At 41.5% G+C, this 13,980-nt stretch overlaps 1 protein-coding gene across 20 annotated transcripts in view; it reads left to right on the forward strand.

Moving 5' to 3' along the window:
- Positions 1 to 12,317, forward strand: part of GTDC1 (glycosyltransferase like domain containing 1) — a 156,302-nt gene extending 143,985 nt beyond the window's left edge. For 19 of the 20 annotated variants that reach the window (XM_015869280.2, XM_015869270.2, XM_015869268.2 and 16 more), the window contains 3 exons: positions 3,105 to 3,175; positions 3,911 to 4,002; positions 11,037 to 12,317. In XM_015869280.2, the coding sequence (XP_015724766.1) occupies positions 3,105 to 3,175; positions 3,911 to 4,002; positions 11,037 to 11,120 (247 nt within the window). In that variant the 3' untranslated portion in view covers positions 11,121 to 12,317. The remainder of the gene's footprint in view (positions 1 to 3,104; positions 3,176 to 3,910; positions 4,003 to 11,036) is intronic. The other variant, XM_032445721.1, reaches the window with a different exon arrangement.
- The last annotated feature ends 1,663 nt before the right edge of the window (positions 12,318 to 13,980 follow it).

The following is a 13,980-nucleotide window of genomic DNA, read 5'->3' on the forward strand; positions in this document are numbered from 1 at the left end:
GCACAGCTGGCAGCTGAATGCAGGTTTGATACTAACAGTTTAGACATCTTTAGATGTAGCAGATGGAAAATTTTACACAAATAAAGTAGGAGAAAGTGTGCAATTAGGTTTTTATCTGCAGTTACACGATGCATCCTGTGCTTTCGTTTAGAACATCACCTTGGTGGGTGGTCATCATCTCTCCTTGCACCAAAGCTGTACCTTCTTGACACCACACTTGATGCTGGATGTCTGCCCAAACACCAAACTTCTGTTATTGTCGAGTGTGAAGGAAGTCAGAACTGCAGCGATCAGCAAAAGACAAAGGCAGGCCAGCAGCGCGACTCCAGCAGCCCAGTACATTATGGTTGCATTCCATGCTAGTTAAGTCACTATGGTAAAACGCTTGGCAGGATTTTTTTTCGATAGTTTATTCATTATGTTCATTATTATGAGCTGTAAAGACTATGAGAATTTCATTTTTTAAATGTCTTATGGAATGTATCACTTTCTTAGATCTTGTAGACATGCTGTGGAAACCATAACATAAAATATGAGTTACTTACAATAACTAATTTTAATCCCATCTGCTAAGTATGACAACATTAGCATTTCCACTTAATTAAAAACACCCTTAAAGCAGCAATGTTTTAATCACTCCATTTTATTTACTCTCCTCCGGTGTCACTTATAATTGTAACTTTTTATTTTTTAATAATGAGGGATTTTTTTTTCTCTCTGTGCATCACACAAAAAAGTGCTGTCGATAATTAGCAGTCTTCTGTTATTACTAGACTCAGGTGTCACAACTGTGTCTCATCCTCATTACAGTAAAAAATTTCACCTATCAGATTCATTATTGCTAGATAATGCGGCTGAGAGCCTTAGCAGGCCCTCCAGAAAAGTAATTCAGCCAAGCAAAATTATCAGCTAATTATATTTAGAATCAAAAGCCCAACAACTATTTGCAGATAAATTGTATGAATTGAAGTGAATAGATCTGAATATTAAGATTCATAGATTTAGCAGATGATTTGTTAATTGGAATAAAAAGGTCATTTACTAGCCATTTTAACAATAGATCAATTGGAACTCTGTTTATGATTTAACTAGGAGCGCTTAAGGATTGAAATGAAGAAGCGTTGTGTGCTTGTTGTGATGTGATACTTCTCAGGAGCAAGGCAGGGAGGTTTGGAGGCGAGGAAGCTTCCCTGTCCCTGCTCAGCCTCAGCCTGCCTCTGCAACCATGACATCAATAGGTCTGGGCAATGAGGGGATGCTCACAGCAGGAATTATTACACCACAGGGCAAGCTGTCGGGGAACACGTGCAAACCTGGGTGCAGAAAGGTAGGCATTCTGTGGGTAGGTTTAGCTGGAAAGAACTGCAGAGTTTAACTTGCAGCCGGTGTGCTCCAGCAGCCCTGAGTCCAGACCTGAGTAATTCATGATCCTGATAGAGGTTTCTTGTAGAGGGGAGCTGTGTGCACAAGCAATGACTCAGGCCGTGTCTTGGCCTGCAGTTTCATTGGAGGGAGCTGCTCTTTTCTTCATGCAGGCGATGCCATTATAAAGCAAATATTTTAACATAACTTTGTGATCTGAGCTATTACTGAAATGTCCACAGTTTCGCTCTTTTTTTTTTCTCCTTTTTTCCCCCTAGATTAGAGAAAACTTTAAAAATCTATTTGCTTTGACATATGACACAATATTTAAGAGCTGAAATCATCAATTAAATCACACATCAGAAACATTTCCCTTTGGTAAAAAAAAGAAAAAAAAAAAAAGATATAGTGCTAGACGATGTACACTTTGAAATTGTTGTTAATGTTTAAAATGCAATCTGAAGTGCATATGTTATTTAAAAAAGAAGGCACATAAATTACAAAATCTAAAAGTTTATGTAAAAACCAGCAGTTATTGCTTTGCAAAAGCATTTGCAGGGGGATGTATCTTTGGGCTCTGTGGATATGTGTAGTTTTCTACCATGAGGGCTGGATGTGATATTCCTTATTTAACTTTTTGGCTCCTTAGGATGGAGTCAAGCTAAAGGAAGCAGGGTCTGGTGCTCACTGGCCTGGGTGCCTGTAATAAAGCCAGTGTGCACGTGAATGCAGCAAAAGCCTTTTGGGTTGTCCCTGAGAATGAAAGGTGAAGGCTGACAAAATTTCAGATCTTTCCCAGGGACCGAAGGAAAGTGAAGCTAAAAATAAAGTCCCCGTATGGTCAACATGTTGGAGGAAATTCAAAGCCTCTCATCAAATAAACATATTTAAAGAAGTGTTTTGAATTTCGGTGTGTAATTTCTGGCCAGCAGAAATTACAGTTGTATCTTCAGGGGGACATTATGTCACATCAGTGGTCATTATGCAAAAAAAATAAACTGCAAACTTGATGCCTTAACCCGTTGTGCTATTAAAATGCAGGCAGGAATGGGATAGCTTTTCTTGGAGTCGCTGCTAGGAAACTTTGTGCCATTGTGTCACAATTCCAAAATATTTGGGCTTGATGTTAGAGCAGATATGGAAATCAGTCCTAGGAAAAAACAAACCCTCAGAGCGTTGCAGGGGGACCTCATTGGTATTTGTTACAAAAGGTTTGCGTCCTGCTAAAGCAAGGGAGTGATCTGAAGCTCATGCTTACACTAAATATCCCAGCCCAAAGCATGCTGCACGCTGTTCCTGGGGCTGTTTAATTGCAGCCTTTGGAGTCCAAGTGTGAGATGGCAGCATCTCTGCAGCCATGCACCCATAGAGACGTGCATGGAAGCCCTCGTTTCTCTGCAGCATTATTAAGAGAAGCCGTCCATACTTCACCATGTTGTTACATGTGTCTGTCTGCTGATTATAAAATGTGTTAAGCAGTATTTAAAAAACAAAAAAATGCAGAGCTGCGCTTTGATTTATTCAGCGAACAAAACATATGCTCACTGTTCTGTTCTATGTAATTCATATGATCAATAAAATTTTCTTTCAAAAGAGCAACTTTGGCATTTAGAAGGATTGCGCTGCTGAGCAGGAAAATGTTTTACTTGTGCTACGTGCAGTCAACCTCTGTGGTCCTGCACCAAAGGAAGTTTTTGGCTTGCTGATGTCGTACTCATCTTTTGATTGCTTTTAACCTTCAGGGTGGAAGCGGTGCATTGTGGCTGTTACCCGCTGTGTCCCAAGGCCTTGGTGTACCCGGAGATCTTCCCAGGTAGCTGCTTTGCTGCACACACTTTTGGTTGAAAAGCGATACGTGATGCGTGCTAAAATGTAAAAGTTTTGAGTATAAACTCGAGCAAAAGCAATTGTTTATTTGGCAAGCCGACATGTTAGTGTTAAGGAGAATTTTATGTGTTTTAATACATTAGAAGAAGTTTATATTTGCCATCTGTTCTTTTAAGATAACACAAAAGCGAGTTTTGAAATAGCATTCTTCATTGTTAGCATACACAACCCATAATGATAGATTTCTGTTAGAAGGTCAGCGACGCTGCAATGGTTTGCAGATTTTTTTTTGAGATATGGGGGGGGGTAAAAAAAAAGAAGAAGAAAATACAAAAAAAAAAAAAATGGAGGCCTGAAAATCACACCAAATTATTTAAACAATTTAATACTTAATAGTATGCAACCGCGATACGGGATACACGCTAATGTAGTACCAGTTCTTTGAAAAATCTCATCACTAAATGTATCACATATGCATTGTGTTACATTAGAATAATGTATTTTAATCACCCAAAGGAGATGTCTAAACAGCACAACTACACAGTCTTATTTAGCATTAAACATCCTTGTGAGCTGAGGTAACCTTATAAAATCATGCTTAAATAATGTAAAACACGAGGCGGCACAGAGCAATATGCATTTTTAATTAGTAAAGTGACTAATATCGAGTGTGTGCTTTGAGGTTTTTGTTTCATTAAAAATGTATCTGTTTTTCCTGCAGCTGAATATCTGTATTCTACACCTGAACAGCTTTTTAAAAGGCTTCAGAATTTCTGCAAGAGACCAGATATTGTAAGGAAACATCTCTATAAGGTAGTTGTTGGGAAGAGTTTTACATGATATAATGCCATATTGAAGTACAAGGCAAAAAAAAAACCACAACACAACAACAACCAACGCTTAAAACAACAACATTTAATTAACATAGTAATGTTTAAAGGAAACATGCTAGGGAGGGATATTAGTCGTTACACTAACAAGGATTAATTAAACTAGATGCCGGTTGTATTAACCCAGGTCTTATGAAATACGTGCACTTAATGCATGCTACATGCTTTTTTATTTATTTATTTTTTAATTTATTGTTTTCTAAAATGACTGTCCTTTACACTGGGACCCGAGAGGCTTATAAAAATGAACCTGGATTAATGTAACTCATTAGTCTAAAAGGAAAATAAAAGAAAGATCCTACAATTATACTAATGAGGATAAACCTACCTTCCTATCCTAATTTAATCTTCACTCCTCAAAACGTGCAGGTGCTGGCTATCATCAGGTAAGGTTTCTCTGCCTTTAGGAGATACCAGAATTCTTTTGATGACCGTGACTATATTAGCTCTTTATTAGTAGCATGATGTCCTGGTATTTATCATGTGCTGTTCTTTGCCCTTATTTATCTGGAGAAAATAACATGTTTGGTGGTAGGTGTTCTGTTCCAGTTTTGATCAAGCGATCCATGCTGGACTGACTTTCCCAGTTTTAAGGTGTGGATTGATATTGCTAGGAGTCACACTCATCTCAAATTACATAGAACACTGAATTGTACATTATTTCAGTAAAAACATATTGTTACACTATGCTGCTGTTAGAAAAACATCACTATTGTCTGCATGCTAATGTGTAAGCTTGCTCTGCTCAGTTGCAGCTGTAAATGCTGGACATGCTGTGATCGGGGCAGATGCAAGTCACCCCCTTGTGACAAAGGTGCTTCAGGTAGAATCTGTAACATTCGGTCCTCTAAGGAAGCTCATGGGCTACTTGTGCAGTGCCAAAGCGCGCCCTCCTGCAGCACTGCAGCCACCCAGCATGCTGTTACTGAGCAAGTTGAGTCATCGCCTTCCCCATGCTGCCTGCACACCTCACCTCTCCGCGTTCCCCTGAGGACCAGAAGCTGTGGTCTCTCTGTGTCTCATCTGCCTCATTCTGCACACACATGGAGCAGGAGTGAGAGTTTAGCCCCAGTCTGACTCCTTTTGTGACCTAAAAATAGACATTTACATAATGACACATCAAAGATGATGTCGTTTCTGCAGGAAACAGTTAAACTTCAAGAAAAAAACAGAGAACCAAAAATGCAATTTAACACCCAATTTCAAGCTCATTATCTTTCATTGTCTATTAACTTGGCAATGGTTCAGAAGGTAGCTCATAATAGTTTAAAATGCTGACTGAACACTTCCAGTGCTCAGCATTACTTCTGGAGTCAATAGTGTTGTGTAGTTATACATGGTGGCTACGACGGGTAAACAGTCCTTAACCGTCTGCCTTAACATTTCCCCATGCTTCCAGTCCAGCAAACAGTTTGGGATCTTCTCTGCACGTGTGCAGCCTCAGCTCCTAAAGCAAACCAAAGCTGGCACACCAAAAATGGGAATAGCAGCAGAACAAATACCCATATTAAATAGCATGGGTTTCAAAAGTGGTGCGGGGAACGGTGTGCACGTGAGCCCCGTGAACAAAATAACCCATCTGCTTTAAGGATGCCCTTCTTCAAAAATAAGAACCAACAAACATCCCTTGGAACTGTTGGCAGGCAGGGTGTCCATGGAAGAATTACCCCATGGGTGCCAATCCTGTCGCTCATAGGCAGACTCGTACTCCATTGTGCCCTGTGTGCGACAGGTCGTTTTAAATTGAGTCAAGGGACTAATCCAATACCTGTGAATACCAGGGGAGGGATCCTGTTGTCTTTAATAGGCTTTGGATCAGCTCTGAGAATGCTGTTAGAGTTGTCTTTTGTACCTACACCCACGTACACTAAGTCTGTATTTTGCCCTGAAACTGTCCCTGAAACCTCCTAGAGAAGTGCTAGCTTAGGTACGTGTTGCTAATGGAATTAGAGGTGGAATTATGCTTCTTTTAAGGAAGCTGGAGAGAGTGAAACCATGAAGGGTATGCAGCACTTCCACTTTCTTCAGATTGGTATAGTATTGTATACTATACAGCAATATGTGCCAGTTGGCTCCTTCTCTTCCAGAAACCTTCCTGCCTTGCTCCCTGCCTAAGTCTATACAGTAGCTGTGTAGTCGTGACAAAAAAAAAAGAAGCAAATAATGCTGTTCTTTATTGCTTGGAGATTCTGCTTTATAGATCAGAAAGCAATCATCATCAGAAGTACTTTGAGTTATCTTTTTACATACGGTTGTTGTTTTATTACTGAGGATATCCATAATAATTAGACAGCGGTCTCATTAAGCAGGCAGTTATTCCTCCGGTTGTCCTCAGTGCTTGTGCAGCAAAGTTTGGGGCAAAAGGAAGATGAATGGCAGCGGGGCAGCCAGGTTAGGGAGCCAGACACAGCGAATATCCCTGTGACAGTGCACAGACCCGCGTATTAAACTGTAATAGCTTAATTCCATTCATGCTGGCAGACTTTTAAAAATGTCCATAATGTAAGCACCTACGAAAGGCTTTCCAAATGACACATTGCTTACCCTGCGTATTCTCACAGCACTGGGGCTGGTTCATTTGCACTTCCACACTGCCTTCTACCAGTCGTTAAGAGAGGCTCGAGATTCATGGAAAGCAAACCACGTTTGTTATCAATTATTTGTTCTAGTTTTAAGGAATCAAAAGTTCCTCTTTGGTTCTGGGTATTTGTGGTTGCTAAATTAAGTGCCAAAGTGAAGCCAGTATGAACAACAGAGCATCAGTTTCCACTGGAGCACACCACAAGACCTGTCAGTATTTGCAAGCTCCCTTGCAAAAAAAAAAATAATATATATATATATATAGGGCAAAGCATTTGTTTCTGCATTATTTTCTTTAAGTTTACCTTTCAGTTCCCTCACTTCAGTTTCTTAATTTAAAACAGCATGTATAAAGATTATACAGTGGAAAGGGACAAGAAGAGTTGCCAAAAGCCAGGCATGGAAGGAGCTGACAACTTTAAATAATCTCTCCCAGCCCTCCCAGCTGAATGAGTGCTGGTTGACATGCTGTCAGCTTCAGTTCCTGCAGAAAAATCCTACTCTCACTCATGCTTGTTTAACAGAGAAAAGAATTTGGCCCACTTTCTGACATTCATCTTCTCATTTCCATCACACTACAGAAGCTCACCTGCCTATGAAAAGACACATGGTGTGATTTTTTTTCCTTCTTACACCACTGTAGAAGATAAAGAACCGTGCTGAATTCAAAGGGATTAAACTGCTGTAAAATCAAATTAAGATCCCAGTTAGACCTTAGACATCTGAATTGTTCCAGTCTCAAGACTTGCCTGAAAAGGGCAATTCTAACAAACCTTTCTTCTTTTTCTTTTTTCTTTTCTTTTCTCTCTCTCTCTCTTTTTTCTTTTTTTTTTTTTTTTTTTCCCATCCTTCCCTTTTTGCTCCAATTGACATAAAGCATTTTCTTTAATCTTTCAAGCAAACAGGTACAAATTCCCTTCTGGTCCAGCTCCAATATCTGGGCACAGTTAGTTGGCAAAAGGCATCCCCAGCAACTTGTTGCACCTGCATGCAGCTGCCCTCAGCCAGCTCACTGAGGTTAGTGTGGGCTGGCCCTGTTGCATGGAGCAGTTCTTCATAGTTCTTGCACAGGCCATATAAGAGCCAGGAGTGATGAGTCTGCCCTCTCACTTCCCCACTCCCTGGCAGAACTCTAGGTAAATGCATTTTCCTGTAGGGATGGTAACTGCCACTCTGGATCAGCATGTCATGTGCTTAGTTTAATACCATGTTTCCAATAGTGGTGAGAATCAGATTTTTGGGAGAAGGCTGACACAGGTAGAAATAGGGTATTAAAGGTCTTCTCTTGGTCTTTTAGAATTGAAGATTGGTCTTAGCCCGGAGTTGGAGATTTTATAATCTTTCATAATCTTCTTTTACTACTGAGTATTTCCATGCTACATAATAGTCTCTGTTTGACATTCAGGCCCTGGGAGATCTCTGCCCTTGACTTTTCATGACTCTCTGCAGCAAGTCAAGAGTGTGTTTGCAGATGGCATTCCAAGCTTTGCCTTCCCCAGCTCCACACCTTCACTTGCATTGAGTGTCTCCTTGTTCTAGAGCTGTTTGCCTGGAAGCAGAAGCTCTTGCTCCATCTTTTCCATATCATTCATTATTGTGTAAACGTTTGTCAAACACTTACAGTATCCTGGTCTTTTCAGTCTCTCTTCGTGAATGTTATTCCATGTTTATATTCTTATCTGCCATCATTCAAGCCATTCTGATGCTTGAGAGCTGTTTTTGTGCTGGTGTGATCATTACTTTACAAAGTATTCTAGGCCATGCCATCAATTTATGTGATGTGTTGTACTCTGTGATAATTTTCAACCTGCTCCTTATGGAGCCAAACACACTGTTTACTTTTCAACCGTGAATGTATATTGAGCAGATGTTTGCTTACAGTGTTCTCCAGATCTTTTGTCCTGAGCTGATAAAGTTAATTTAGAGCTCTACAGTCTGCATGAATAGTGCAAATATTTCCATCCGTCCTGCTGACTTCCCATTCAGCTGCAGAGCAAGTTTGCAGAGACAAAAAGAGGCATCTACCTGGTTGATATTAGGTGCAAGTTGGCAGTTTGGAAGCACAAGTATAAAACAGGTATGTTCATAGAATGGTAGAATCATAAAATCATTTGAGTTGGAAGAGACCTTTAAAGGCCATCTGGTCCAACCCCCCTCAGGTGCTTGGAGCTCCCAACCAGTCTGACCTTGGATGTCTCCATGAATGGGGCATCCACCACCTCTCTGGACAACCCCTCATGATGCTCCATTTCCAGCAGGTGTGATTTAAAGTGGTTTCAGAGATGGTCTAGCTCTGCTTTTCATAGCCTGTAGGGGAAGGTTGTAGCAGCTAGGAACTCTGGAGGACAACGTGTTGCATTATCCATCTCTATCATTGCTAGGAATTGCTGCTTACGAATGGGTCCCAAGTAGGATATATGTAAGATTCTAAGTAAGATGTATGAAATTGAGACATTTATGTAAAAGAAAGTGTTCATTACTTACTTTGATTAGTGGACCATGGGGTAATTTAGGAAGGGACCTCTGGAAATCATCTGGTTCGGCCTCTGCTCAAAGCAGGGCCAGCTTCAAAGTAAGGTGGATCAAATTGCTCAGGCCTGTATCCAGGCTAGAATGAAGTCTTCACATTTTTTATTCCTCTAGATAACGCTGTCATAGTCAAAGATCTAACTAGCCTAGGAGGCAGAAATCTCTTCTGGACCACGGGACCCATTTTATTTATTTTGGGACAACCTAATGTCCACAAGCTGTATACGAGTCCAGAAAGAGCTTCAGTGGAGTGAGTTCTGCTAGCTTGTGTGGCTGTTTGCAGTAGAGGCAATGGTCTATCAGGGACTCTGAGAGTTGCCTGCTAGGTCATTCTGGGTCCCAGCATATGTTGAGTATCTCCTTCTTGAGTCGTTTGCCAGGAAGCAGAAGTGCATGCTCCACCTATTCCCAGGGCTTGCTTTGCTCTTCCTCTTTGAGATATAGATGTGGGGGCTTTCAGCTCTCTGAAGATTCTGGCCTGCAGTTCATAGAAGTTGGCTACACTTGTGGAGCAGGAAGAAAGCGTTCATGAAGAAAGCAGTTGTGTGCGCATCTTTCAGCATAAGCAGCAGGACTTTGAACTTCGTATTATAACCATATTAGATAGCTTCCAGTTTAGTTTTAGAAAGTAAATGAAAGCTGGCAGATGAACCGTAGCTGCTGCGAAAGGGTAGATGGAGAAATGAGTCAAAGGAAATGTGAATGGCTTTGAAAAAAGAGTTGCAAAAAGCATGAAAACTTCTTGGTTTTCAGTGTATCCAAACTGCCTACAGAAATAAAGCCTGAAACTGCTCTCCTAGCATTGTGGATGATCCATGTGTTCTGAACCTTCCCTTCCCAATGGAAGGGTATCTTGCATAAGTTCACATCTGACATTTATGGTTTTGTTTAAAGATAGAAGAAAAGAAATGAGTTTTTAAAGGCCAATAATAGAAACTACACTTTGTTCAGAGAGGTTCATTCAGGGAAATCTCTTCTGAGGGGTATTGTATAGCTTTGAATCGGCCTTCACAGCACACCCAGTTCTTTTAAACCAACGCTGTCTTTTGATGGTGGCTTCCAAAGGTGGTTGGAGTCTGAAAGTTGAGTAATTACTACAAGCTGCTTTTCCACCTTGATTCTTTGCTAATACTCACTAATGGAGAGAAGGAGCCAGGTCACAGAGTAAAGCTGACCTGATACAGTTTGGGTCTGCAAATTGCTCTGCTTTCTTGAACACTGAGCCTCAGATTTTGTGCTGAAAAAAAATAAATGATTTTTAATTCTTAATTTTATTAAGGTAATTTTTAGAGCGCATGTAAAATGTGTGCCCAGTCAGTATTGAGCTGCAGCTATCCTGAACCAGCAGGTCTGAATGGATGGACTGTCCTTACTGAATTCTAAAGGTTAACCCTGAAATCTAACAATGGCAGCATAAATGATTATTTCTGTCATGCTTGTAGGGCACGAGAAACAAAGAAGTTTGTTATATCATAGCAGATACTGCAGTGCTACTGACACCTCCCTGTGCTGTCTCTTCATGCAAAGATCTTGCTTTATGTGAAAACTTTGCTACTCATGATGATTTTCGTCTCTGCATATTTAGGAACTGTTGACTGAATCACGTTCTATTCCTTGAAAGTACGAGTGCCCAGACTTTTGCAGAGTTATCACTCATACACCTCCCCAGAAAATGAGCTGCATCTTTCTTTAGGGTATGGGGCCGTGCTGGGACAGCGCTGGGACAACGCTGGGCATGTGGCGATGGGGTCAGCCAGAGGAAGAGTGGTTCTGGGTGCTGTCGAGGCTGGAGAGGTCCCTTCCATGTCCCAGCAGCTCACGTTTCTCCATGTGCTCTCTTCCTCGTAGGGCGAGATGGCTGGCTTTTCCTGGGCAGCACTCCGTGGTAAATTCAGGTCTCTGCTCACAGCAGAACCGAAGGAAGATTTGTGACAGATGGGGCTAAGTCACAAACTTGCAGCCTCAGGCAGAATTGTGGAAGTTTCCAGAGTGTGCCCATATTTACCTGATCAGAGAGAAAAGAAAATCTGCAGAGGAAGCCGAGCCTGGCTGCTTGTCATAGCTGACACAGAGCCATCTGCCACAAACCTGTGGCGGCTTCAGATCTCCAATCCCTGCCACCACCCCAGCTCAAATTAAATACAGATTCTTAGAGACGTTATGATGGTTACACATGTCCTCGGCATCACATGCAGGAGACTGTTCAAAAAAAATATGTGGCCTGTTGTATAACCGCACTCATGTATCCCATATGTGGTGCCACATTGAATTTCCGGTTGAATCTGTTTTTATCCTTTGTACTGGATGACATGGTGCCTGAATTCTTTCTTTTCGCCGACACGATGGCAGCCAAGCTGCAGCTTCAAACGCTCACACTTGGCTGGGTTTCTACCTAGGTTGCCAGGTTATCATTGGAGCCTTATTGTGTCCTCAAAGGGCCACAGGGCCTGAAAGGAGGATCCGAGTGCTACCGGACTAATTGGGCAGCCATCTCGGAATTGTTTGTAGGCAAAGGGCTGCTTTAGCACTTTTCTTTTTGCAAATTAATGACTCTCTGGCACAGGGGTTTTTAAGTGAAGGTATTAATAAGGGGTCTGGCAGGTAATCCCATGATTCGCGGAGTTACATTTGCATTTAATTAATCTTAAAGAAAGCTGAAAGATAAACAGCTGTAATTCAAACTAGCATGGGAAATATGCTTCATGGTGCCATCTATCCGATGAAATGAAAGCTGAGACACTTGTTTTATTTCTCTCAAGGATGGAGAACAAACAGATAACAGCCAAAATACTTCCAATAAAAAGTAGTAGTTGGAATGTAACGGCCGTTCATCAAGCATCTTTGCATCCCAGTCTTTTAAAGATAAATCACTTATGATTCCAGCAGTCGAGCTTCTATATTTGTTGATGTAAAATGTTTTGAAGATGGAGATTGTACAATAAATTTTTAATAAAGTGCCCACTGCAATTTTTAATTAGCATATCTCATTCATGTATAAGTGTGTACATCTATCTGTATGTTTATCAGTATGCATATCCTTGTGTCAGAGTCAATGAATGCAATTGTGTCTTTATCTGATGAAGTCGAATCTGCTTTGCAAGTGGCAATAAAATGCTCTGACAATTCCAAGATTTTCAACTGTGTTCTGGGAAGAAGCAGGAAGAGGATTCCTGGGAAGTCATTGTGATGTAGAGCATGGCCAGACCTCTCTACCAACAGGTACGGTTCCAGGTTCCCACCCCAAAAGCCCATGGGAGATGAAGTGGCAAATGGTAAGTGTTCAGATGTTTTTCTGGCACTGCCGAGTTGTAATTTTGGAGTGATCATTTGTCTTTGTTGGTTTCTCTCTGTTTCTGCTCGATCAAAGCCCAGCCTAGCTGTAGACACAGAGTCATAGAATTGCTCAGGTTGGAAAAGACCTTAAATATCATTGAGTCTACATGGAATGTGGTCATCTCTAGGAAATGTGCAATGAGTTCAATAGTCCCATTTGGTAGAGCCAAGTAACAGGACTTCTTGTCTTCACTAAGGCTAACATACCTTGCACCAGCAAGAACAAATTAGGTGATTTATTTTTTTTTTACTGTTGGGGAAACTGAGGCATGATGCAACAGAGGTGAATTCCTTCCTTTAGGTTTTGCAGCAAGTTGCTCTCCAAACCAATGCAAAAGTGAGAGGAGATGCTGTGACCTCACGCCATGGCTCATGGCAAGCAGGCTGCACATGTGCCATGAGACTCCACACTCAGTGGTTAGAGGATGCAAGTCCTGCTGCCTGCAGTACGTGCCCTAGTCACAGGAGGTGCCCACCTCCTCCAGGCTGAGGTCCTACTTTGCTTTACTTACTGAGCAGTGGTACTCAACCATTCCTAGCTGTGGCTGAGGCGTTGTCCTGATGGAAAAATTTTGCCTCAGAGTTACAAGGGGTAATTTACAGTTACCCTGCAAATAAGGTTTTATAATAGGATAACAGAACTTTAATTATAGAGTAACAAATAGCAATGCTGCATTATCTTCTGATAACTTTACACCACCTCGGGAGTTTTGGCTGCTGGAGCCAAATGCAGAGAGCCACTGCACTGCTTCATTTGAAGCCCTCGCTTCAAAAGGTCACCAAGACAAATTGGGATCTCGTTTCCATTGTTCTTACACACATGAGTAATCTCTGAATGTGCAGACCAGATCTTATAAGTAAAATGACAGAATTAGCCCCTGACTTACTCCCATATTTATCGATGTTTCACCTGCGTTGACACAGCAGCTGCAGGCACAGCTGAAGCAGAGCAGGTTTCTGACTCCAACCAGACAGCTCCTTGCTCCTGCATCAGTACAGCCCAGGCACCTAATCCTACAATCCCTTTGTCTTAGTATTCGAGATCACAGGAAACACAGGTTTATTCCACATGAGAATTGCCTTTCGCCGCGTAATAGAAAAGAAAATCCTAAAATAACGAGGGCATTTTGGTGAGCAGTGTGCAGCACCGCCGGCCCCGCGCCGTGTCTGCAGCGCCCAGACCTCTGCCTTTGCTCCAAGCTGTTCTGAATTAGGAGGCTCGATTCTTCTAATTGCATTTTTAAAGACCGAGCCAGCAGTTCATTAGAAACCGTGGAGCGAATTCTGCTTCTCTATTACACCAATATAAATCTTGAATGAATTTATATCAGGATAACTGGGAGGGCAGAATGTACCTCCCATATTGTTCCTCAGATTATTAAAAGTTACAGGGCCTTGAAAATTAAATTCACCTTTCCCCACTCGAGCCGCTTGAGCTTTGTTTTTCTTCCAGTACGGA

The sequence above is a fragment of the Coturnix japonica genome, chromosome 7, assembly GCF_001577835.2.
Source record: "Coturnix japonica isolate 7356 chromosome 7, Coturnix japonica 2.1, whole genome shotgun sequence".
In the NCBI taxonomy this organism is placed as follows: Eukaryota; Metazoa; Chordata; class Aves; order Galliformes; family Phasianidae; genus Coturnix; species Coturnix japonica.